Source organism: Anastrepha obliqua, chromosome 3 (genome assembly GCF_027943255.1).
Source record: "Anastrepha obliqua isolate idAnaObli1 chromosome 3, idAnaObli1_1.0, whole genome shotgun sequence".
NCBI classification, from domain to species: Eukaryota; Metazoa; Arthropoda; class Insecta; order Diptera; family Tephritidae; genus Anastrepha; species Anastrepha obliqua.
Genome location: NC_072894.1, coordinates 74,096,277 through 74,120,004, shown reverse-complemented (window position 1 = coordinate 74,120,004; position 23,728 = coordinate 74,096,277). Strand labels below are relative to the sequence as shown.

The following is a 23,728-nucleotide window of genomic DNA, read 5'->3' as shown; positions in this document are numbered from 1 at the left end:
TTACATCGCTAAAACAAGCAAAAAATAAAGAAAAACACACAGTTATACATTGCAACAGTGGCGCCAGCAAGAGAAAGCGGGCGACCGCGGTAATAGCGCAGACATACGAAGTTTAGCGAAGTCCTCAACCATCTGTGCGATCCTTCTGCCAGAAAAATTTGACACACAGATGGCGCTCCAATAAATAATAAGGCGTTGTTCCTAAGCAACGACAGGTGGGAATTCCCACCACTTAGGACTGGTAGCGGCAGGCTAATCACCTACCTACCGAACGCAAGACTGAGTCTTGTCGAGGCCCTATGCTCCCGAGAGGGGAGAACAAGGAAAAAAATATATATACGTACACTGCGTTGCAAAGCGACTTATTGACTAGTTTTGATAATTTATTCGTTAACAGGTCCTTGTGCTACAGTTATTTAGCGCACTATATTTGCGCGAACTTGAGGTCCTATACACCGATGGAAGAAACAGGAACCGATGATGATGATTTTGTCGAAAATCAATGATGTGAGCCCTAAAAACTCAAATCATTTACTCGTACACAACATCTTGTAGATCGCTATAGGGTTAAACGCACCAATAGTTCATAGAGTATGGATACGGTGACCATCCGTTCTGTTTTTAGCAGAACCGTTCTGTTTTTAAAATGCTTGTTCTGCGTATTTTTTTTTAAGAAATATAGTCCAGAATGTTCTGTTTTGCGAAAATGTTCTTTTTTTTGTTCTGTTTGTTTTGCGGTGGCAACTTTTTAATAATCAAAATGTATGTTGCTATCGATATCACTTAGCATTCCCTATTAAACAGCTGATTGTGCAATATACATATGTACATAAATTGAATCTAAGTTGCTTTTGCATTTCACCGCTTAAAATTAAAAATATAGGTAAATTTTACTGCAAGTAGATATAAAACTTTAGCTTCACAATTGCTATTTGTATTTCAGCTTTACATAATGTCGACAGTAAATGGACTGAAATATTCCAGCATTTTATAGAAAATACTATACCGTATGAAAATATTTTAAAAATTGTAGAATTTAATTTGTGTTTACCGGGTTCAAATGCCCCCACTGAAAGGGTATTTTCCATATTAAACAATAAATGGACTGATGAAAAATCACAAATAAAAATTGAGACTGTTAAATCAATTTTAATAACAAGATGCAATTATGAACTTAATTGCTTAGAGTTTAAGGAATATTTACAAAATGAGGAAAATATACTTAAGCAAATTTATAGCTCTGAAAAATTTCAGTGATTTACAATTTTTTTTTTTTTTTGTTACATACTTTTAAACTGAAGTGAAAATCTATGAAATGTGAATTTTTTCAAACAAATTTTATGTTACTATTAATAAAAAAAAAGTTCCAAGAAAATAAATATTTGTTCTGTTTTTTCAATTTTAATTTATGGTCACCGTAAGTATGGAATTAACGTATTTGAGTACTGACGAGCGCCATTTGTTGGATATACCACCTTGATCAAATAGTTCGCGGAATATATTCAGAAAATGCAAAATACAAGTTTAGTCCTGAAAAACTGATATTAGCGTCCTCAAAGTACTCCCCATTAACTGCAACGCACTTATGCCAGCGTTTGATCCAACTCTCGAAATATTTCTGGAACTCTATTTTCGGTTAAGTCACCAGAGCCATATCCGATTTTTCCAGCACTTCCTTCCAGCAATTAAATCGCTTTCCCCATATTGGTTTTCCCGACTCGATCGAACAGAAAAAAGTGGCAGGGAGCTGTATCTGGTGACCTCTATAAATGGTGGATGAATTCGTTTCGTTCTTTTTCAAAAATTCACAGATAATGATGGCACTGTGCGAAAGTGCGTTATCAACATGCAAAATTCATTAGCTTTTTTCCAACGAATCCTTTCTTTTTTGGCGAATCGCTTGACGCAAACGTCTTACAACACCCAAATAATAGTCCTTATTAACTGTCTGACCTTCTGACGAAAGTTCGTGGTGTATTGTACACCACTGATCCTTAAAATCCGTGAGTATCCTTTTCTTTTTTGACTGAAAACGATGTGATCAATTTGGTCTTGATTCGTTCGGAGCTCTTAACTTCATCGCCTAATCGGCTAATGCCTAGATTGCGTGTCGTCTTCATAAGCCCACGTTTCGTCTCCAGTAATGATGCGTTTGATTCAGCCTTCGAAATTAGGTATTTGAGGATATCAACTTGGTCCCTTTTTTGCATGAAATTTAGGTACCTTGGGACCAAATCATGAACTATCAGGTCAGTCCATAAGTTCATGCGCATTTTGCCATTTCCCATTTTTTTTATTGATGTGGTAAAAATGCAACAATTGCTGCTGCAGAAATAAACACTGTTCACGGAGAGGATACCGTGAGTGTAAGGACTGCGCGAAAGTGGTTTCTAAAATTCCGAAGTGGCAACTGCGACGTGGAGGATGCCGCGCGCGCTACTCGTCCTGAAGTCTTTAACACCGACGCCGTGCTCGAACTCGTGGAAGCTGAACCAAATTTGACAGTCGATATGATAGCTCAGAGGTTAAATTTATCGCATGGAACAGTTCACAGGTTCAGTTGGGACAGGTTTCAAAGCTGGGAAAATGGGTTCCGCATAAACTTACCGTCGCCAACCTTCAGCAGAGAGTGAATATGTGTTCTCAGCTGCTGCAACGGCTTGAAAATGAAAGTTTTTTGAACCGTATCGTTACTGGTGATGAAAAATAGTTCCTTTACAATAATCCTGTTCGCAAACGCCAATGGTTAGATAAAGATGAAACATCAGAACCGACCCCTGGAGATTGCCTTCAGCCCAAGAAAATTCTCCTGTCTATTTGGTGGGATATGGCCGGTATTGTTTATTATGAACTTCTGGAACCAAGCCAGACGATAACTGCTGATTATTATTCCCATCAGCAATCAAACCTGAATAAAGCAGTTAACACAAATCGACCGTCGTTAGTGAATAGACGCAAAGTTTTGTTTCACCACGACAATGTAAGACCTCATACCGCAAGGTAAACATTAGGCAAGCTGAACGAGCTCGGATGGGAGCTAATGCCGCATCCACCATTCTCTCCGGATATTGCACCTTGTGATTATCACCTTTTCCGTAGACTTCAATCCCATATGAGTAACAAGAAATACTCCTCAAAAGAAGCTATAAAAGGGATATCGAAGCGTATTTTGGCTACAAGGACAAAAAAATTTTTGAGCAGGGAATTTAAAATTTGCCTAAACGTTGGGAAGACATTGTAATTAATGAAGGAAATTATATAATATTATTGATTAATAAATACTTTAAACATCTTTTTTAATAATTTTAAAACCACCTTTAAAAACGGACGAACTTATGGACTGACCTGATACAACGGTTTTATAAACAGTCCATTCGAGTCGCCTGACAGCTTTCTGATGGTCACTTTGCGGTTTCTGATCAACTTTTCTTTCTCTTTGTTGGTGTTTTCATCACTTAGGGAGTACCAGAGTAGTACTTCAACCATTTCACCTAAGAGTAAATAAAAGAGCTCTGACTGCTGTAGCTTTCGGAACAAACAATTAGACATTTCATTGAATTTCCTTTTTCGCGCTGATTTTTTCGGACCCTTAATATGTGAAAATAAGCAACATTAGAAATACAATACGGGAACCATAAAATTTACTTCCAATTTCTTTTAAAAACTGTCAAAACCAAGAAAAAACAATTCCACAACACAGTGTTTTCAATATTGACAAAGGTTACAAGAGCTGACAACTCTCAAAATTATAAGAAAGAATTATTTTCACAAAATATCGAAACTACGCCAGAAAATTTTATATTTTTACATTGCGAACATATACATATTTAGTATTTCAGAAGTGACCAAAGTGCTCGTCGGCTTAATCGTCTGCTTCGGTGCTTCCCACATAGGTGTAGGTTTAGAGACTGAAACGAACAAGAATGCACAAATTAATTTTTCAATTGTACAGCTTTCTTGAATTTTTTATTTGGAACAGCAGCGAATCAAAGTGTGTGTAGTGTGTGTTGCCAACGTTAGTCGTCAACATCAATGCGGCGTGCGCCTCGGCCACTGGACTTTCCAGCCCTAGATTTACGCGCATGTAATTTTGAAGTGGAGAAGCAGACCCAACAAGAGCAGGTTGGGCGTTAAATAATATAGCTTAGAAATTCCATGTCTCATTTAAGGAACAGTATTCAGATGCCGATGCGCGGATGCCAGTTAGCTCATGTTATGGTGGCTTTAAACGCATACAATCACCGAGGTCACCAGCAATGGCATGTGGAAAAAAAATTTCGGTAATAAATGTTGCGTTAGTATTTCATAAAACATCATTTGAATATTCAAGCATGTGATTATCTTCTTCAGAGTTCCGATCAAAGCGTAAATCATGGGCTTCATCGCAGTTGGAGCATGATCGATATACCAACAGCGCGTCCAAACCCATTGAGGGTATGAAAGGAAGAGTTTCTTGCACACATTTTTAATGCTTACTCAAATTATAAAGTAATAAAACTATTTTCTATTTATTAGCTAAGTGCTGGTTGCGATCACTTCAGCTGTGAAGATGAGGAAGAGAAAAAATTCTATCAATCCCTTGATCCGAGCGTAGATTATGATGAATTTGATCCAGAACCACCACAACCGACTAGACAACAGACAGCTCGACTGCGCGCTGGTTCCCCAAACAATTACAACAGGTCATTCGATCAAAACACGCAAAATTTCTCATCATTCTGTCCAACCGGTGGGGTAAGAGAAAATTCAAAGAAAGTTTGTGATTACGAAGTATTTCATCAAAACGTCTATATCTACCGCTCAGTTAGTCTGATAGTACTGATAGTACACACAACAGTACTTGGGCATGACAATTTGCTATTAATAGACAAAACACCTCAAACACCACCAGCAAAAGATACTTGAACGCTCCGGTGTTTCAGAACAAAGAAATCTCAATTAAAACTTCGTTGTCTTAAGCTTAGTTATCTAGCGAGTCGAGGTGATCTGGCTAGCAGACTTGTACTTATATATTCCCTCCACATACATACTTAGGCATTCTTAGATGGGTTTTCTCACTTCTATACTAATTTTAGACACAGCGGTCTATGACGACTAACGAGGTTGCTCGAAAGTGGGTATCGATCCTCTCTTCTTTGGGGCCAGTCACCAAACAGAGGCTGGACATATAAGTTGACCCACCGATTAACAAGTGGATCTGTCGAAAACATGGGGACATTGATTTTTTCCTGAAGCAGCTTTTAAGCGGGCATATTTTCATAAACATCTGCATCGTCTAGACTTGGCTGGTAGTTCTTATTGCCTAGAATGCTTGGACAAAGAGCAGACTGCCGAACGTGTGTCTTTTATTACAAAAGGTTCACTAAGGAACGCAACGACCCAGCAAACAAAAATGGTGTCAAGTCCCACAAATGTTTGATTCGAATGAAAAGTGAAAGGAGGTGCAAGCTTTTGCAACACGAATCATGGTGGAACTTCGCAACATTAATTGGAGGCAAAGAAATGACGCTAGGCGAACACAGCGGGAAGAACAACTCCCGTATTGATAAGATAAGAACAGCAGACGCATGTAACTGACGGTTGAGCTTACTTTTCATGACGGCTTTTAAAAGTAATTGCTAAATCCCTGTAAGATATATCGTCGGATTTGAGATCTTTTTAGTTGCGTTAAAGTCCCACGCTGACTAAGGCGATTACACCTCCTACAAAAAAACAAGTTCCTTTACCTGCTTTAATGCATAGTGAACATCGTGGCTGATCGATTTGCTAGCTGGCAGGTCACACTCATAAGGACTAATCGGTTTTCGGCCGACCAAATGTGTTGTCAGAAAATGAATCGTCTCGTCTAAGTATCGACAGTTATTGATTTTCCTAATGAACTAAGTCCATACGAGTATAACAGTCGTATTTTCAAACAACGATATGCAGGGTTTTTCTCAAGAGACAGTTAAAACCTTGAAGTTTAGTATTAGTTCGAATGAAAGGAGCGTTGCGAATCCAGTTTCAGAAAGCTTATTTATAAATCAAACAACATTTTTCGACACTTACATTCAGCTATTCAAAATTTTTATACCAATGTGATGTAGATACTGTATTACTGACATGCAAACACTTGAAAAGTATTTAAGACGATATTATAATGTCTAACCAATGGACTTTCCTGGTCTATGGTCTTTCTCAATACTAAATAGCTTTTAAAAAAGGTATTTTATGTAAGCAAAATTGTTTATGCTTCGTGCACTCAGTGGAGAATCATTACATTTAATACCAAGGAAATACCCACGCATAAACACAAGCCAAAAAGCTCATATGCAACTAATTTTAAATATGTGATCTTGTTTTTTTAATTTTCTTTTTCATTTATAGGCTGGCCCTGCTGTTGCAAGTAGTCCGTATCCATCATCGCCGACACGTCGTTCGGTAAATGTTTGATAATATTTCGTACAATTCAATACAGAGTACTAATTTTACAAATATATAGTAGCGGGTTTCCAAGTAAAATATTCAATCTAAACGCCTAAACCGTAAAATGCGCATTGCACGAAAGTTTAATGGTTGCGAAGCATATAACGAATTCTGAGTAAATTTTTTGGCACTTTAGTAATCACATTATTGGGATCTAGCGCTGAAATGAAGGCATCAGCAGTGCCAGAAATGGATTTTAGAATAGTTTTCCAAGAGTTTCATTTAGATTGAATGAGCCAAAAATATGTGCTAAGTTTTAAAATACCACAGCCTTACATAAATGTTTTGAATAAGGCAAAACCTAATACAGCCGAATAGATTTCAATTGCTGCAGACAAAAGTTGTTGACCCCAGATTCGTATTCAGTAACTAAATAGTATTCTCATTCCTAACTTTTGCAAGGAAATGTTTTCCAGGAAATGTTTGAGACTCCTGCTACTTAATGTTTGAATGCCTTTAATTTGATTTTTCAATAAAACAAAAAAAAAAATTAATTATTTCTTATTAAAAAATATTTCAGTCTTATGATCAGTACTCAAGCATACAGCCAAGGCATCCGGTAATACGAATGAATGAATAAATAATTTCCAAGAAAAAGTATCCCAATTTGTTTATATGCCTTTTAGTCCACTATCGATCCAGAGTTATCGTCTTTTTTTACACCAATGGCGCAATCATCACCCATGAGGCAGCCCTCACGAGCACCGACATCCACACGGGTAATTATTACTTATTTTAGAATAACAAAGCATATAGAATCATAAGAAATGCAGCATTTTCAACTCTTATTCTAATCGGAGCTTTCGCGAGTAGATGAAAGTCTCCTGCTTTGGTATCTAATATAGCAAAGCAGTTAGGTGAAGTAATCTATGTAGTACATATGTGCATGTATGTAGAGGATATTCATATTTATCCTTTAAGTATAAAGTATATGAACAACAAATTCTTAAAGAAGGCGATGAAAACAACATTAGACAAAGAAAAGTCTAGCTTGGCAAGAGACGGTTTATGGTAGTGTAGTGGCGGTGGATGTAGTTTAGCCATTCAAGTTTCGTTTCGGTGTTGAGATATCGTCTAATAGCTGACAGCATGTCTCTCTTTTCGCATGTGGGATCTTTTGTTATCGGTGCTGAGGAGGCTTGTTTGGCCGCACTGTCTGCCATCTCGTTCCCGTGAATTCCTTTATGGCTTGGTATCCAAGTAAACGTAAGGTAGCCTCCTTGCCAATGAACGTATCCCTTATTCTACTAATAGTGGATAAATTAGATAGAGGTTTAGAACTGCTTTTAGAATAGATTTGCTGTCGGTGCATATGAGAGTTTTACAATTATTTGCCAAAGCTATGTTTATAGCATGACAAACGGCGACTGCTTCTGCAGTAAAAACAGATGCACAGTCCGGCAAAGTATGCACCCGTAGAGTTTATCCGTTTATGTCAACCACTGCAAAGCTGGCTGGTACGTTATCAGATTTTGAGCCATCTGTGCACCATAGAGTCCAATTGTCAGCTTCATAGTATGTCTTGCGCTCCTGGAATAAAGAAAGGAATGCTCCGGGTAATGTAGTTTTTTTTTTTTTGTAAATTTGAATAGGCTGAGGTCACAGGATACTTTCGTTATCTCCCATTGCGGGTTTTTTGCTTAGTACCACCAGATTGGATAAATCTAGCTTGTTGGCGATTCCAAATATTCGATACATAACAGAAGGATCGGTTGAGCTTTTGGATCAGTTTATATTTGAGATGCCTTTGTCGATGATTGAGTTGGAGGGGAAGAGATGTTTAGGGATGAGTCTCGCTCGAATTTGATGTATTTTTTCTTCAATTGTTGGTAGGCCAGCCTCTGCTAAAAGGTTTTTTATTGAAGTTGTGCGAAGTGCAAAATACTCGTTCGCGCCGCTTGGTGATATACCGGCCTGAAGATGTTTAAAGCCGATTTTGGTGAGTTCCCAAAAGAGGAACATCCTGTAGTCGATATTGCTTAGTATAAGTATTTTGGTTAAATAAAGGGTTTTTCAATAGCAGGTGTTATTGGTGAATGGATTGCGCTATCGAAAGATGATTAACGGTTTTTAAGGGCCGGAATTGGATCTTATTGATCTGAACAACGTTTATTTTCAACAAGACGGCGCTAGGTGCCACACAAGCAACGAAACTATTGATCTTTTACGGAGAAAGTTTCCGGACCGTGTTATCTCTCGAACAGGTGATAACAATTGGCCACCGAGATCTTGTGATTTAACACCTTGGGACTTTTTTCTTTGGGAGAAGGTCTACGCCAACAGCCCAGTGTCGATTCAAGACCTCAAAGATGGAATTTGTCAGGCTATCGAGGACATAGGGCAGCCACTTTACAATTCGGTTATGGAAAATTTCACGAAAGGGATATTGTCCTGTAAGCATGGTTGTGCCTGTAATTTACCTGATGTTATTTTCCACTATTAACGGCATACCTTCCTTTGGTCCTTTATAATGAAATAAACATCCGATCATTTATATTAAAATATAGCATTTTTCTTTGAATATCAAAATAGCACCTCTATTTGGAAAACCCTATATATAAGAGTATTAATGTGTGCATGACATGTTTATTCTGGCAGCTAATACTTTTTTTAGATTAGAAAAGTAGCAAGTCCATTCGTAATTATGGGAAATGATAATACCTAATATTTTCATTTCGGCTTGAAATAGTTCCTGAGAAGTTTTCATATTGAAGACGAATAGCGACCGGTAATTTGACCGGTAGGTATACGAGTGTATAGGAATATCATAAAAATGGAAGTGGGAATTCAAAATAATCCAGAAAATTATTAAAAAATTAAATTAGAAAAAAACCATAATATTATCATAAAATAATAAATAAAATTTATAGAGGAAGTTCTAGTGTTAAAGACAATATTTATAGTAAATTTTGAGTTAAAATATTTATTCAATTTAAATCAAATTGAGACCAAGAAGAAGTTTCTCGCTTAAAAGAAAATGACATTTTGTCGAATATCTACAGCTCTTTCCCTTTCGTAATTGCTACACCGCATTTTTATCTTTTTCTTCATCGTATTTTGTTGCCCAGCGTTCTTATACAACTACCATTATCAATATTTTTTAAAAGTACTGCTAGAAAAACAGTCATTTTACACGAATATTGAGTTTTGTTAGTCGAATATGTTGGCCTTTAGAACTAAAAAATTTTTTGAGTCCACTTATGCGGTTATTGCATTTCATTTTACTTTACATTCAAACAACTCTTCAGTATTCTCTAGATGCCTCCAATATTTCATATGAGCAACCTAGACGCAGTCACCGACCACCAGCAGTAAGTATTTAAAAAAATTTTTTTTAGAAAATATTTTTATAGTCAAATTTAGTACTTTATAAAAACGTATCCTTTTTTATTTGTAAATAACAAACTTTGAGTATTTGTAGTCAATGAGCAGCACACGCTACAAGGGTCTGCCGGGACAGCCTTTCAGGATGCCGGTAATTTTCGTTAATTGCATTACAAAATATTTACATGTGCATACATACTTATATATTACATAAATACATATGCGTATAGCGACAAGCGACAGCATAAGAACCAGTTTTAACATTATTTTGTGTTTGAATGCCCCTACTTTTTTTAGAAAAGTATAGCTCATTGCTTAACAAAACCCATTTAAAACCAAGCTTTAAACGTACAAGAAAAATTAGAAAATTCCACAAACTTTTCATCACAATTTCACGCCTTTAATTTAAATTTCTACAAAAATTGTTGGTATGCCGTTTCATAGCACATCAAATTAAAAAAAATATTGTCGGGTTTACTTTGCATGCAAGATGCGTGACACTGCCAGCAAAAAAAGTTGCCTGAAGTCAATTGGTATTTTGTAATCTCGGGCAACTTGCGTTTTATTATTTAAAACTTTATGGGCTATAAAACTGCATAGCAAAAATTATTCTAAAAATTTGAAATTTTGGTCAAAATTTGCAGAGTTTCGATAATTTTCATAATTTTTACACAAATTTACAATAATACGATTTATTTGGGCTGCGTTGTCTGATGTGCTAATCTTTTATAAAAAAATATTAGACACCAAATAAACAGAAGTGAAATAGCTCAAACTGGTCAAAATGTCGCACACCTATTTTAGTGCCATTGAGTGTACATATATATGTATGAGTATAGGTATATGTCTTTCAAAAGTGACGCCTATATGTCAGTATTGAATAATTGTGGAATGAAATTGTTGCTGTAGCGCAAAGTGTTGCTAAACGACCTTCTACCTTGACGCATGAATTGACTGCTTGGCGGATTTTTCCTGTAGCCGTGCGCATGAAGGCCATTTAAATGATGTCGTTTTTCACATAAAATTGCTAAGAATCGTATTTTGAATAGAAATAGTAAAACCTAAAAGAATCTAAATTTTGTCATGTTCTACTTCAAAATAACATCTAGGCGCGTCTTTTGAGAGGCCCTTTACATGATGCATACAATTTACTTGCTAACTTATCAACTTCTATCACTTAGGGACTAACACCGCAAGCAATGCCCACGCAATGGATGTCACTACCCGGCAACATGCAATCCTCATTTCTAGAACAGCCCTCCATTGGGCAGCCCAGGGTACGTATAATAAATTGCCAGTTAATTGGGCCTGAAATCATCCATTTATTTATTTTCTTTTTTTCTAATGAATTCTTTCGCAGCAAGAATTTTCATACCAGTGGACTTGTACCCAAGGGTACTCGTACTCGTAGTTCTAATTTTGTTCACATAACGGTTGTATTTTAAAGGAATTGCGCGCGCAAACTCGGTGAAATCGGTCACCTTCATATAAAGTCAATTTCAGAAATTAAAAACAAAAACGTAAAATCTCTACTATGACGAAAGAAAAAATAATCAAATTCAAATATTAAAAAAAAAAAAAAATACGGTCCAAGTAAAATTTTCAGAAATGTGCACTTTCAGGCTCATTTAAATACATTTTTCTTGATAACAACTTAATAAAACTCACCTAAACTAAGTTATAGACATATTGTTCCCACCTAAATTAGACTGACTGAAATACTATATTAATATAATTGTATTCCGTCTGACCATCTGTTATAAGCAATAACGCTCATTGTCTACGAATTTGTTTGATTTCTAAAATTAACAGCCAGCCCAAAATTAAACTTTACTGAAATGTGTAAAGTTCGACCCAGCATGAATTTTGCCCTCCTTATTTATTCTTTCTATTATTTTATCTATAAATATAAAATACTCAAACATACACATACAAGGTGGCGCAAAATTAAAACCTCTATCGAAAAACGTATACATTTTTGCAATAACGGCATACGTCAATCATATGGAATTTGACACTTGTGAACTAGACAGCTGTAGTAGGTAATAGGCTCAAATAAAGCTTTCCGCCACCCAATTTTTTTTTTTTCTTTATTTTTTTATTTATTAAAAAACTTATTCAAAAGCAAAATTAAAGACAAATGTCGCCCCACCTTGTATATAATACGGCACTAACTAACAACTATGTTTTTTTATTAAAGAATATGGAGCGGTCTCTAGCATGCCCCAGGAAGGATGAGGTACTTTGCCCAAAGTACTTATCATACATTAGTGATATATTCTAATTTTTTGCATTTAAATATACAGGATACTTGCATCAAAGACATTGCGAGTTTTCCTTGTGAAGTTAGTGAAAGTAATGAGGAAAAATTTCCGGCGCCACGTTGTAAGCCACTTGACCCGGAAATTGCAAAGGTAAGAAGCAGAAGATTGGAAGATTTAGATATATGAAAATATTTGTATTTTGTTTTTATTTCCACTTATAGAAACTATGCTGCAATTTACCACCATTCAAAATACCACGCGGCAGTAATTATGAACAAAAAATAATTGGCTTTAAAAACAATTACATATTGAATAAATTCATTTGTAGCGGCGGATGATTTCATTTGTATTAAACAGCGCGAACAATGGGAGGCTCTGGTCAAGGATCAAGATTGCCCGGGCGCCATACAGTCCACAATAGATGGTATCGTCAATTTCAATGTTCTTGCATTGGATATTGTTTTTGGTGAGACACGCCTACCCGATTGCTTGCCGATAGTGGAGCCGATCACCCTGCTCGAAGCGTTCTGTAAGCGCATCAACTACGATCGCTGCCAATTGAAAAAGTTGGAGAAATCGGCTTATAATAAAAACAATCAAGATGATGAGCCACTTAGAACTCCGCCACCGAATGATGAGTGAGTTTTCATATTAGTAAATGTTTTTTATTATTTTCTAAAAGGTTGAAATTTTATTATTCTAACTTACATTTCGACAGCTATTCAATAATTGAAAAATGCTTTAAACACAAATATACGACCGAGCTCAATGTGGCGATAGAGAATCTTTTGAAGGCGGAAAAAGGTTTCAATTTCGATAATCCAAATCCGGTTCGTACTAAATGGTGTTCCTTTGTATTTTATGTATGTATGTATAAAAATATGATAAATCTTTATTATTTCATTTAATGCCTGTTGAGTATTGAGTGACTATTTACAATATTTCAACTCTTCTGAGACCTTGCAATTCAAACTGCTGTTGTAATAACTGTAAAACTCAGAAGCCATTATTCAAACAAATTGACGCTGGTTCAACATGGACCGAAGTGGCCTTTATTACAAAGAAAGTTTCTTAGCAACACTCTTTCTAATCACAAATCTACTCAAAACAATCATTGTAAAGTTTTTCAAAACACACCACTAGATGTTGTTTTAAAATAAAATATTTTTTCTGATTTCACTATTTTCAATCAAAATAAGGCTCTTAATTATATATGAAAAAAGATTTTATTCATTGTTGAGAACATTTAGATATAGATGTTGAAGGTTGTGCGGCTACGGCAGTAATATTCTCAACAGAACGTCCAGTTTTTGAGCAGCCAGTCCTTTTTATATCCTCGACAGAACCAGTTTCTTGAAATTTTTTCACCAACTTTAAAATTGGCGAATCATTCGGAAGATTATTTCCACCAACGAAATCAGGAATTTTGCGATATGCCGTGCCTAAAGATCGACCATTTTCATAATAAGTCGGCCTTCCTCCTCCTGTGCTACCACCAGCTGGTACCGCATCCAATATTTTCAGGGCCGGAACGTGTGTACCCATTCGGACGACATGACCCAGCCAACGTAGCCGTTGGATATTTATTCGCTGTGCTATGTCTATGTTGCACCTCATACAGCTCATTTTTCCATCGCCAACGTGCAAAGTTCCAAAATTCTTTCACAGAATCTTTCTCTCAAACACTCCAAGGGACGCCTGTCGGATTCTCCTATCGTCCAAGCTTCTGCGCCATACAATAGGATGGGCATGATGAGAGTCTTATAGAGTGTTAGTTTTGTTCGTCGAGAGAGGACTTTACTGCTCAATTGCCTACTTAGTCCAAAGTAGCACTTGTTGGCAAGAGAGATTCTACGTTGGATTTCAAGGCTGGCATTGTTATCGCTCTTAAAGCTGGTACCTGGATAAACGAAGTTTTTTACAACTTCGAAATTATAACTGTCAACAGTGACGTGGGAGACGTGATAACAGGAGATACTTTGTTTTGTCCTCGTTCACCGCCAGATTCAGTCGCTTTGCTTCTTTATACAAATTGGAAATGACAGAACTAACAGGGCTGTTGTTAAGGTGGATAATATTAATATTGATAATTATTGCGGTTCGCCCGATCTTTTCCAACAAAATGTAAAAGAAGTTACACGACAGCAAGTCACACTGTCTGAAATATCGTTTCGGCTCGGAGAGGTCCTTCCCAATTCTGACAGCGCTGCTAGTGTTGAGCAACGTCATCTTACATAACCGTATTAGTTTTGCGAGGTTACCAAATTCAGACATCGCGGCATACAGGAAACTCCTTTTCGTATTGTCAAATGCAGCTTTGAAATCAACGAAAAGGTGGTGTGCGTCGATTCTCCTTTCATGGGTATTTTCCAAGATTTGGCGTATTGAATATTTGGTCGATGGTAGACTTTCCAGGTCTAAAGCCACACTGATAAGGTCCAATCAGTTGGTTGACGGTGGCCTTTAGCCTTTCACACAATATGCTCGCTAGAACCTTATAGGCGATATTTAGAAGACTAATTCCGCGATAATTGGCAAAGATTACAGGATCACCCTCTTGTGGATTGGGCAGAGCACACTTAAATTCAAATCGGCAGGCATGTTTTCATCACCATATTTTGCATAGCAGCTCCTCACAGCTATGTTTGAATAGCTCAGCCGGTAGTTCGTCAGCGCCCGCGGCTCGCCCGCGTTATCGCTATTCTTACCTCGTCATGGTTGGCGGAGCGACAGTCCCTTTATTAAGTATTGCCTTTCAGTTAGGGTCTGCATGAACAATATCTTTCAGATAGCGCAAAAATTTAGTCACCCAGTGAGTGGAGGTATATGAAGGTGAAATTCAGTTTTGGATGGGAGTCCCTTCAAAATTGCATCACAATAGAGAGAATGCATCCTCATAGTCAAGTTAAGCATCTATGACTTTGACTTTCTCATGGCAGAAATACACTGGGAGGATTACCATTATTAGAAAAAAAATTGTCACTTGATGTTTCATGTCCACACAGAGGTTGGCAATGATTTTCACATACAAAAGTAGTAAAATAGTAAATTTAAGTTTTTTTTACAGTTCGATCAGAATACTAATTATATAAATTTAATTTTAGGAAGTACCATCTATGAATTTGGCATTGGATAAAACCAGCACTGATTTGCCGGGTATACCCATATCCATACAAGCCTTTACGGGAACCACCAGGCCGCGTGATTGAGTTTGGAGAAAACGATCTTCAAAAGTAAAAACTTAGTAATTAATTTGTATACACAACAAAACTATTATTTTATATTGATATATTTTATTAAATATTTTATAAAAGCTGTCACATAGAAACTTATACAAATTAATTCGCTAATTTTTGTAAAGAAATAAATTCAACGACTAGAATTAAAATCGAAATATTTTCATCAATGCAATAAACAAAACTTTTTTGTAGTTTTATATAGCCATTTTTGTATAAAAAAGTTAATCATTATTAAGCAGACCCTTGAAAGGAGTAGAGCTTTGAGTAAATTATTCAGGTAATGTATTAACGAATGCCATCCAGGCCAAAGGAGCAACAGCGAATCAAATGAATTCCTCACACGGCCCACATGGTATTTACCTGATATTAGCAATGCACAGTTAGTATGTATTTAATTACACACAAATTGTGTCGTATTATTTGTGTAGCGTCCTGGATAGTGTGGCATGAGAAAATTTAAGGAGAAAATGAAATGTTGTATAAATCAAAAAAGAGAAAGTGAAAGAGAAAACATATAAATTTGACGTTGAGAAAGAACTCTGTTGGCCAGGGTTTAAGCTACAATTAGTGGTGCCATGAATTAGCCATAGCCGTAACTGTAACCGTAGCTGTTCTGATCAAATATATGGGCATAACCGTAAAGGATTGTGAGGCCCGTTATAGCGCTATAGCCATGGCATTAATCGTATGAATCTATTGAATTTTAGATTTTCCGCGTAACCGTATGTAGCTTGAAATACTTGACATATGTTTTGATACATGCGACAAAAATGTTAATATTAGAAATTAACGACGAAAAATTCATTGACTTAGTGGAAAGTTATTCGTGTTTTTTTTTTCGAAATAAAAATGTTGCCATTAGTTCAACTGAAATATCAGCTGTTTATCCTGATGGCATGACTCATCGTGAGTAACATTCGGAATTTGGAAAATGTAGGTTCTAATCTCCATACATAAAACACCAAAATCATAGAAAAAGTTTTTTCTAAAAGCTATCGCCCCTCGGCCGGCAATGGCAAACCTCGAGGTGTATTTTTGCCATGAAAAAGCACCTCATAAAACATATTTGCCGTTCGGTGCCGACATAAAACTGTAGATCCCTCCATTTGTTCAACAACATCAAGGCACACCCCACAAATAGGAGGTGGAGCTGGCCAAACACCCAAAAGGGATATAAGCGCCAATTATATGTATATGACTCATTGATACATGCTGTAATGTTGCGCTTACGGCTATGGTTACGGCTATGGCGTTATGGCTACAGCGTCACTAATTGCAGCTTTATAGTGCCCACACTCGTAAACGTGCGTACCGTGTTAGCTGACACAAATAAACTTATATATATGTATAGCGCCATGTAAATGAAAACTCATCACCGTGTATGTGCGACGGTTACGTGCACCGTGTGCGAGTGTAAAGTGAGAAATTTTGATTTTTCCCGTGAAACCACGTCAGCTTTTTGCTCTCCCATCACACAGTGTTGCCAAACAGTACATTTTAAAGCCATCAATAATTTAAACATACATATAAAAATTAACATTTTTATAAAAATAATTTAAAACCGATGTTTAATAATGTTAATTACACAGGCCAACAACCAAAAAACTTTTTCGATAATTTTAACTAAGGTTTTAAGGGTTTTTTATGCTGAAAACGAATATGACCTTAAAAATGCTCCAGCACGTCAAGATTTTTGGCAATTTGAGGTTAAAAAGTCAAAATATGCAGATTTTGGCCATTTTTTTAATTTTTTTTTCTTGCAAGGTAAAGTTTTTTTTTAATTTTCCACAACGGCATCGCAAAGTACTAGTCCTCAGCTTTAAAATCCATTTTTTTTTAATATTTTTACGATTAATATAAAAAAAGTTATTCTATTTTGAATTGGAGACTTTTAAATATGCAAATTCAACCTTTCTAACTCTCTAACGCCCCTGTAAACGGCGAATTCAAAATAGTATAACTTTTTTTATATTAATCGCAAAAATATTTTTAAAAATGGATTTTAAAGCTGAAGACTAGTACTTTGCGATGCCGTTGTGGAAAATTAAAAAAAAACTTTACCTTGCCCGAAAAAAAATTTAAAAAATGGCGAAAATCTGCATTTTTTGACTTTTTGACTGGAGCAGTATTTCAATGGGCAGCGGAATAAATACAAATAAAAATTTAAGCTGTCGAAAAAGGATTTTTTTTACTTAAATGATATCGATATTTTTATAAAATTGCGAATTTATCCAGCACTGATTCAAAAGCTAAAAAATATGTTTGACATTTTCGCTTGTGTAAATAAATTAAAAAAATAATAGTTCTTACAAATTTTGTTGTGGATAGAGTAAAAATTCAGAAAATATAAAAATTCAAAATTCCTAGTATAATGGTTGAAGTAAGTGAAAGCATTTGTTAAAGATTCTTTAAAGCCAACTAAATTAGCATTTCTGTATTCTGTAAGAACTATTTCAGCAATGGAAGTACACGTCGCAGCTTTCAAGGTGCACGTCGTGGCTTTGATTGCAGGCCTCAGGTAAGTCAACACCCTAGAAGTTGTACTTAATTTCACAACTTCTCTCACACTTTCAGAGAAAACCATCGCCGATGCGAAATAATTGCAATGGACCTTCCACATCCGCAGCCGCAGCAGCAGCCCTAAATTACGAAAGCTGTTGTTGCCCGCAAAAGATAAGGGTGAGTAATAGGAAACCGCAAAATGTGAACAAATTTCCAATCGTATTCGCTGTAACTCGGTTATTCACAGCCACCTACATCATTATCACGCGCACGTTTTAGCTCGAGTACAATGCCAAAAATGCACACAAATAATTTGCACACGGGTGCTGGCATGATATCATCAGCGCGTCAGGTGAGTTACAACCGTAAAATGTACGCAGCAAATTGAAACTCAAAAGCAAAATTCACTGCATCACAATTTCATGGCTAAATCACCTCCAACATAGTCAACCTACACAATGGCCCGAAGTAGATGTGAGCCGTCGGCAGCGTCCTTAGTACAGGATTCTTGTAGCAATCTAAACACGGTTTCAAATATATCTTGTTGCTGTTGCCCACATTGCGGCAAACCACAAGACCCAGCCCAGGCGCCAATGACGTCACCGTGCCGGTCGTCGCCGCCAAAGCAATCACTCCCATGTAGAGCGAAGCCACAGCCACGAAAGGAGGAGAAACCTTCTCGTAAGTGTGGAAGAAGGTTTTTTTTCAATTCAGTGTGGGCGTGCATGTGTGAAGTGGTCCACTTGTTTACAAACACCTACGCACATGTAATGCAAACTTTCAATTGCTTTGCAGCTGAGACGGAGATTAAGTGTCGCATGCGAAAATTGCAACTGGAAAATTTGGTAAAGGATCAATATTGTCCAGGTGCCATACAAAGTACAATCGATTGTGAGGAGGACTTTAATGAAATGTCATTTAGACTGGTATTCGGCTGTGCTCCAGTACCGTGCACACGACCAACAGTCGAACCGATTTCCCTTATGGAAGCGCTTTGTATGCGCGTCGAGTTGGAGCGTTGTTTAGTAAACAATAAGGCGGCCTATGTGGCGGAGTCAAGGAGGGGGTCAAGACAAAGCTCATCGGAGACGGATGAGTAAGCACACTGAAAGGAAAACTCAATAATGCAAATTAAGCATTTTTCCCCCTTTTTTTAATTAACAGAGTGAACGAGTTTTTCAGCAAAAAATATAAGACGGCACTAAATGAAGCGCTGGCTAGTTTTCTGAAGGCAGAGCGATGCTATAGTGCAGAAAATCCAGATGAGGTAAGAATATATATTTCGAGCAATTTGATAATATTATTTTGCTAGTGGATAAACTAAAAATATAAAGGCCTTTTCGGCTCGGTATGCAAAGCTCACTTTATTGCTTGCTTAGAAAAAATGTTTTTATTAATTTTTTAAAAACTCAAACTGGTACTTTTTAATTGAATTTCTTCCCCCCAATTACAGAACTCACTCACAATGGATGCTCATATCAATAAAACCAGCACTTGCCTACCAAGCAGCTCTTTCAAAATTACTGCCTACACAGGCAATACGAGACCGACTATGTAGAATTTTATAATTGTATTTTCTATTTTTATACTCATTTGCATAAGTGTGCTGTAGTTGATTACAAAAATTGTTAGTATTGTTGCAAAATCAAGTAATTAAATACTATGTTTACATTACAAAGTGGAGAAGAGTGATAAGTATAGGCGGCTACTACATATCAACTAATTTATACAGCATTAACACTTTGCCAAAACACGACCACACAAACATAGGCGCAAATTTAAATGTACTAGTATGTACTAGGTTGTTCCATAAGTTTTGCGGTTCGATAAGAAAAACACAATTTTATGGTTGAAATACTCTTTTTTATCAGGTAGAGTCTCCATGAATATAAATAAATACATACACTTGTTCCAAACTCCATTTCTGAAGTGAGAATCTGGAATGGCTGCAAAGCAAACTGCCGCAGCTGTTATGATTTCATCATTTCACGAAAAATTCTTTCCACAGAATAATTTTGTTAAGTCTCCATCTGGTGAATACGGTGGATGCTCCAACAGTTCAAACTCTAATTCATGGATTTCAACCATTGCCAAAGTGCTCTTGTGACACGGCGCATTGTAATGATGAAAAATCATTTTTTCTTTCTTCTTCTACTAATTCTCTTTCAGTCACTCGACGATTTTCCAATACGATATTCTGCTGTATTTATTCTACAATTTCTGGTGTTGTTGCTGTTTTTGGACGTCTTTGACGTCGACATAACAAAAGAGAATTAGCAAGTAGCAACGCTTTCCTTATCGCATCGCAAAACTTATTGAACAACCTAGTATGTACATATGTAAATGGCGAGCGTCCAGTGGATGTGGATTGAATTTTAATTTCTCATCACTTGCGCCTCATTACTTAACGACTTCGCGCTCAGCTGTGGATCAATTAAATTACGTGTGGAATTGTTGTGCATCGCTGCTATGAAATGCATCAAACATATAATAAAACATTTTCAATCATTTGACCATAATACACTATATACACACACCTGAAAATATGTAGGGCTGCCTATAATGGAATGTTTACAATATAAATAAACAATAAAAAATTGGTTGCGATTTTAAATTTACATATGAAAAGTCATAAATATTTCCATTCGAAAAATTTCAATTAAACCAAATGAATTTATTGTGTTTTGCGATTTCTTCCTCTTTTTAATAAAAAGAATTATTAAAAGAATTCTAATAAGATTAGCAAATTTTTTAAGCAAAAACAATTTCTCAATTGATTTACTAACATTTCATAAATAGAAGAAGACTTTAAATTTCGTGATTTTAGATTTTTTATTTCTATTTTTTTTTTGCTCTGCTGGAACACACGTCCGTCTTATACGTATATTAATATCATTAGCCTGAAGTGTAACTTAATGCAATTAATGAGCACAGACTCTGCGGCAGATGTTCACTTAACATATTTATCAGAATTTTCTCTTAAATGAAAAAAAAATTGCTCACCCAATAATTTTAACTAAAATTATAAAAATCAAATTGGAACTCTACTATTTTTGAAGTTAATTGTTTTGCAATACTATAATAAACTTTGTGAGTTTTCACGCTCGCTGCAGCGCATCTAATAAGAGAATCCAGTACTGGGTTGCCCATATTCGACGGACCCATGTGTTTTTTGGGCCCATTCCAATCGACGAGGCTTGTCGACAGGCAATAATCTTTGCGTCAATTGAATCTTATACCGGAATAAATGCAAATCAATGCGGATAATTCGTTGTAAAGTGGTCCGAGCAATTCCCAACTGCTGAGAGCGGCGATTTTCGGATGTCCTTGGTGACGTCTCAACACTGGCCCGTACAAGAGAAGTATTCTCATTCGATCGCCTTGGTCGGTTTTGATTTGGCCTCTTTGGATTAGAAAGAGCATCACCAGTCGAAAACCTGCCGTACAAACGTTTAATGGTGTTCTTAGAAGGCGCACTTTTCACATTATTTAATTTTTTATACGCACGTTGAGTTTTCACAATTGACTTATTTTGTTGACTGTAGATTTCAACAAATTGGGAGCGCTCGCGTGGCTTGTACTGTTCCATGGTAAAAATCTGCTTGGACTGACGCTTCCAACGCGGTATGTCATTAAGCGATCTAATGTCTCTGTCAAAAGACACAGGGTTGCCAGATGGGTCCGTCGAATATGGGCAACCCTGTAGTAGTCCGCATGCCGTATTTACCGTTATATACGTTAACCTCAAAAATTATATTATTGACTTCAAAATACTCCTCCTCCTATTGACTTCAAAATGCCACTCACTTATGCGAATGTTTGATCCAGGTCTCGAAACATTTCTCGAACTCTAACTTCTGTCTTCGATTTTTTCATTACTTCCTTTCGACTGTTAAAACACGTTTAGGGGTTTATCGACTCGATCGAACAGAAAAAATCGCAGGAGGCATTTCAAATGAATTCAATGGCTGTTGGATGGTATTTGTTTCGTTCTTGGTCAAAAATTCACGGACAATGATGGCGACGATGCGTTATGATATTGCAAAATCCACATGTCCATTTTTAAAACAGTAAAAAGTGTAAAGCACGAGCAGAGGCAAATGTCAAGCAATGGCGATAAAATTTTGGTAGGAATGTTAATCCTAAATGTGGCATACAACACAAAGGCAGCACCCTAATCAGTTGACTTAGAGCGTAACTTGGCGGATATTCTGAGAGCTTTTTGATCAAATGCTATATGTGAACGGGGTTTCCATAGGTACAAAATTATATGTCAATATAAAGAGGTTTATTCGAAAACATCCTTAAATTTATTTATGATCTAGAGCATTGTCAAAACGTCATTCAAGGTTTATATTTTCATCACGTCGAAGCTTACGAACGATCAACGTTTGGATATTTTTTTCAAATACCACAACAATTCAAAGTCGGTGGTAAAGTGAGGGTCAATTTCAGATGAGCAATTTAAGTACAGATTAATAATTAACTCCAAAAGTTGTACGAGCACACAAATTCACAACAAAAATTCGAATTCCGACAATACTTTTAAGAAATTTAAACCTCCTAAGTTATGCCACTATGATACTTTATGGTTGTGGCAAAAGGCTTCCATTGCGAATTAGATTGTGGTTTTCAGTGACGATTAATAAGATATCAGGACAGACTTAACAAACAGAGGTATTCGTGTGCGTCGTTACACAAATGATTAGGAACAAATACGTGCCTGTTTGGCACATGGCTACGCAACATCCTTCTTACTTCCGCGGTATGAAGGCAACGTATCGTTTATGTGCGCTTCGATTCTGTTCCGCCTTAAAAACTGTTTCAGAAGAAGCAGCGCTGGTTATCGCTGGAATGCATGTGATATTGCCAAACGAAGCTCCAGTATTGGCTGAGAGTGAAACGCAACGCATCGCAGGTTGAAGGTTCGCAGCATATTTGGAGCAAAATACGACCCAGATTCATTCTTGCAATCCATGCTACAAAGCAGGCAAAAATGGACGGCAGCATGCGATGTCATAGCAGAGACTATGAAAAAACTAAGCACCCTCGAAAGACTACGACGAAGGACCGGCGACTAATTCCCCTTTCCACAGAATCGACAGATGACAGCAACTTCTTCCGTGGCTCGCGGTCAAGTGAAATGAAAATTTTGTTTTCACAGTGCGTGCTGCAAAAGTTGATTGCCCTAATTGATTGAAAGCTTCTGTTAAAGCAAATGATGAGCATTTTGAATGAAAACTAAATTTTTTTTAATATTTGCATTATTAAATAAAACTAATTTCATTGAAAAAATTATTATAATTTCATATATGTATATAACGGACTTAACTTGTAACAGAACTTATGGCAATTACTGAATCCGACTCCAAACTCTTTAAATGCCTTCACGAAGTTTGATATATTTTACTGATAATGCAAATCAAATTATACTATCAATATTTTTACTGCAAATGCAACTGCTACTGCAAAGTGCCCATCTATGATACTAAGGCGTTATTCTGATCTTTTTGGTATATAATTTTCCTAACCACTGTTAAATTACACCCCAACACTTTCTCCTCATATACACTCCGTTGCTAAGCCCGAGCATGTGCTTGACATGGAAGAAAAGGTGTGACTCAATAGCGAAAGAATTGCCGAAAATCAATACTATTTTACAGTCGCTTTAAACCTTCACGTTGTAATACTAAAGCTCAATAAGCTATAAAACTGCATATCCAGAAGAATTTGAAAATTCTAGTTAAAAAAGTTTGAAACGTTGCATTACTAGGTTATTCCATAAGTTTTGCGTTTTGATAAAGAAATACCCTCTCCACACAATAATTTTGTTAGGTCTAGAAACAGATAAATACGGTGGATGCTCCAACAGTTCAAACTTTAGTTCATGGACTTCAACCATTGTCAAAATGCTTGACATGGCGCATTGTAAAG

General features: G+C 36.5%; 3 protein-coding genes across 6 annotated transcripts in view; 2 read left to right on the top strand and 1 right to left on the bottom strand.

Annotated features, from left to right (window-relative positions):
* The window catches only part of LOC129243145 (adenosine deaminase 2-A-like), a 63,092-nt gene that overhangs the window by 14,154 nt on the left and 25,210 nt on the right, over window positions 1–23,728 (bottom strand). The window lies entirely within an intron of this gene.
* Window positions 3,611–15,422, top strand: LOC129243146 (uncharacterized). Of its 2 annotated transcripts, XM_054880306.1 has the most exons (17): window positions 3,612–3,895; window positions 3,953–4,122; window positions 4,176–4,280; window positions 4,351–4,434; window positions 4,516–4,734; window positions 6,367–6,420; window positions 6,986–7,024; window positions 7,092–7,184; window positions 9,714–9,776; window positions 9,887–9,940; window positions 10,971–11,066; window positions 11,990–12,028; window positions 12,096–12,203; window positions 12,275–12,317; window positions 12,382–12,691; window positions 12,772–12,883; window positions 15,158–15,422. In XM_054880306.1, exons 2-17 carry the CDS (start codon window positions 4,033–4,035, stop codon window positions 15,260–15,262), a joined length of 1,614 nt encoding a protein of 537 aa, XP_054736281.1. In that variant the 5' UTR covers window positions 3,612–3,895; window positions 3,953–4,032; the 3' UTR covers window positions 15,263–15,422. The 2 variants fall into 2 exon arrangements, with proteins under 2 accessions (XP_054736282.1, XP_054736281.1); XM_054880307.1 differs by lacking the exon at window positions 6,367–6,420 and having other exon boundaries at window positions 3,611–3,895.
* On the top strand, window positions 17,564–19,791 carry LOC129243148 (uncharacterized). 2 transcript variants are annotated; one of them, XM_054880309.1, is made up of 8 exons: window positions 17,564–17,672; window positions 17,739–17,810; window positions 17,867–17,971; window positions 18,042–18,146; window positions 18,241–18,475; window positions 18,590–18,890; window positions 18,959–19,061; window positions 19,248–19,791. In XM_054880309.1, exons 1-8 carry the CDS (start codon window positions 17,664–17,666, stop codon window positions 19,350–19,352), a joined length of 1,035 nt encoding a protein of 344 aa, XP_054736284.1. In that variant the 5' UTR covers window positions 17,564–17,663; the 3' UTR covers window positions 19,353–19,791. The 2 variants fall into 2 exon arrangements, with proteins under 2 accessions (XP_054736284.1, XP_054736285.1); XM_054880310.1 differs by having other exon boundaries at window positions 17,583–17,672; window positions 17,750–17,810; window positions 19,248–19,669.

Coding starts and splice junctions, on each gene's coding strand:
- LOC129243146 (XM_054880306.1), top strand. CDS start 4,033: ATGCGGCGTGCGCCTCGGCCACTGGACTTTCCAGCCCTAGATTTACGC. Junction 4,735..6,366: donor CATTCTGTCCAACCGGTGGG/GTAAGAGAAAAT, acceptor TTTCATTTATAG/GCTGGCCCTGCTGTTGCAAG. Junction 9,777..9,886: donor GCAGTCACCGACCACCAGCA/GTAAGTATTTAA, acceptor GAGTATTTGTAG/TCAATGAGCAGCACACGCTA.
- LOC129243148 (XM_054880309.1), top strand. Junction 17,811..17,866: donor GCTTTGATTGCAGGCCTCAG/GTAAGTCAACAC, acceptor TCACACTTTCAG/AGAAAACCATCGCCGATGCG. Junction 18,476..18,589: donor AAAGGAGGAGAAACCTTCTC/GTAAGTGTGGAA, acceptor ATTGCTTTGCAG/CTGAGACGGAGATTAAGTGT.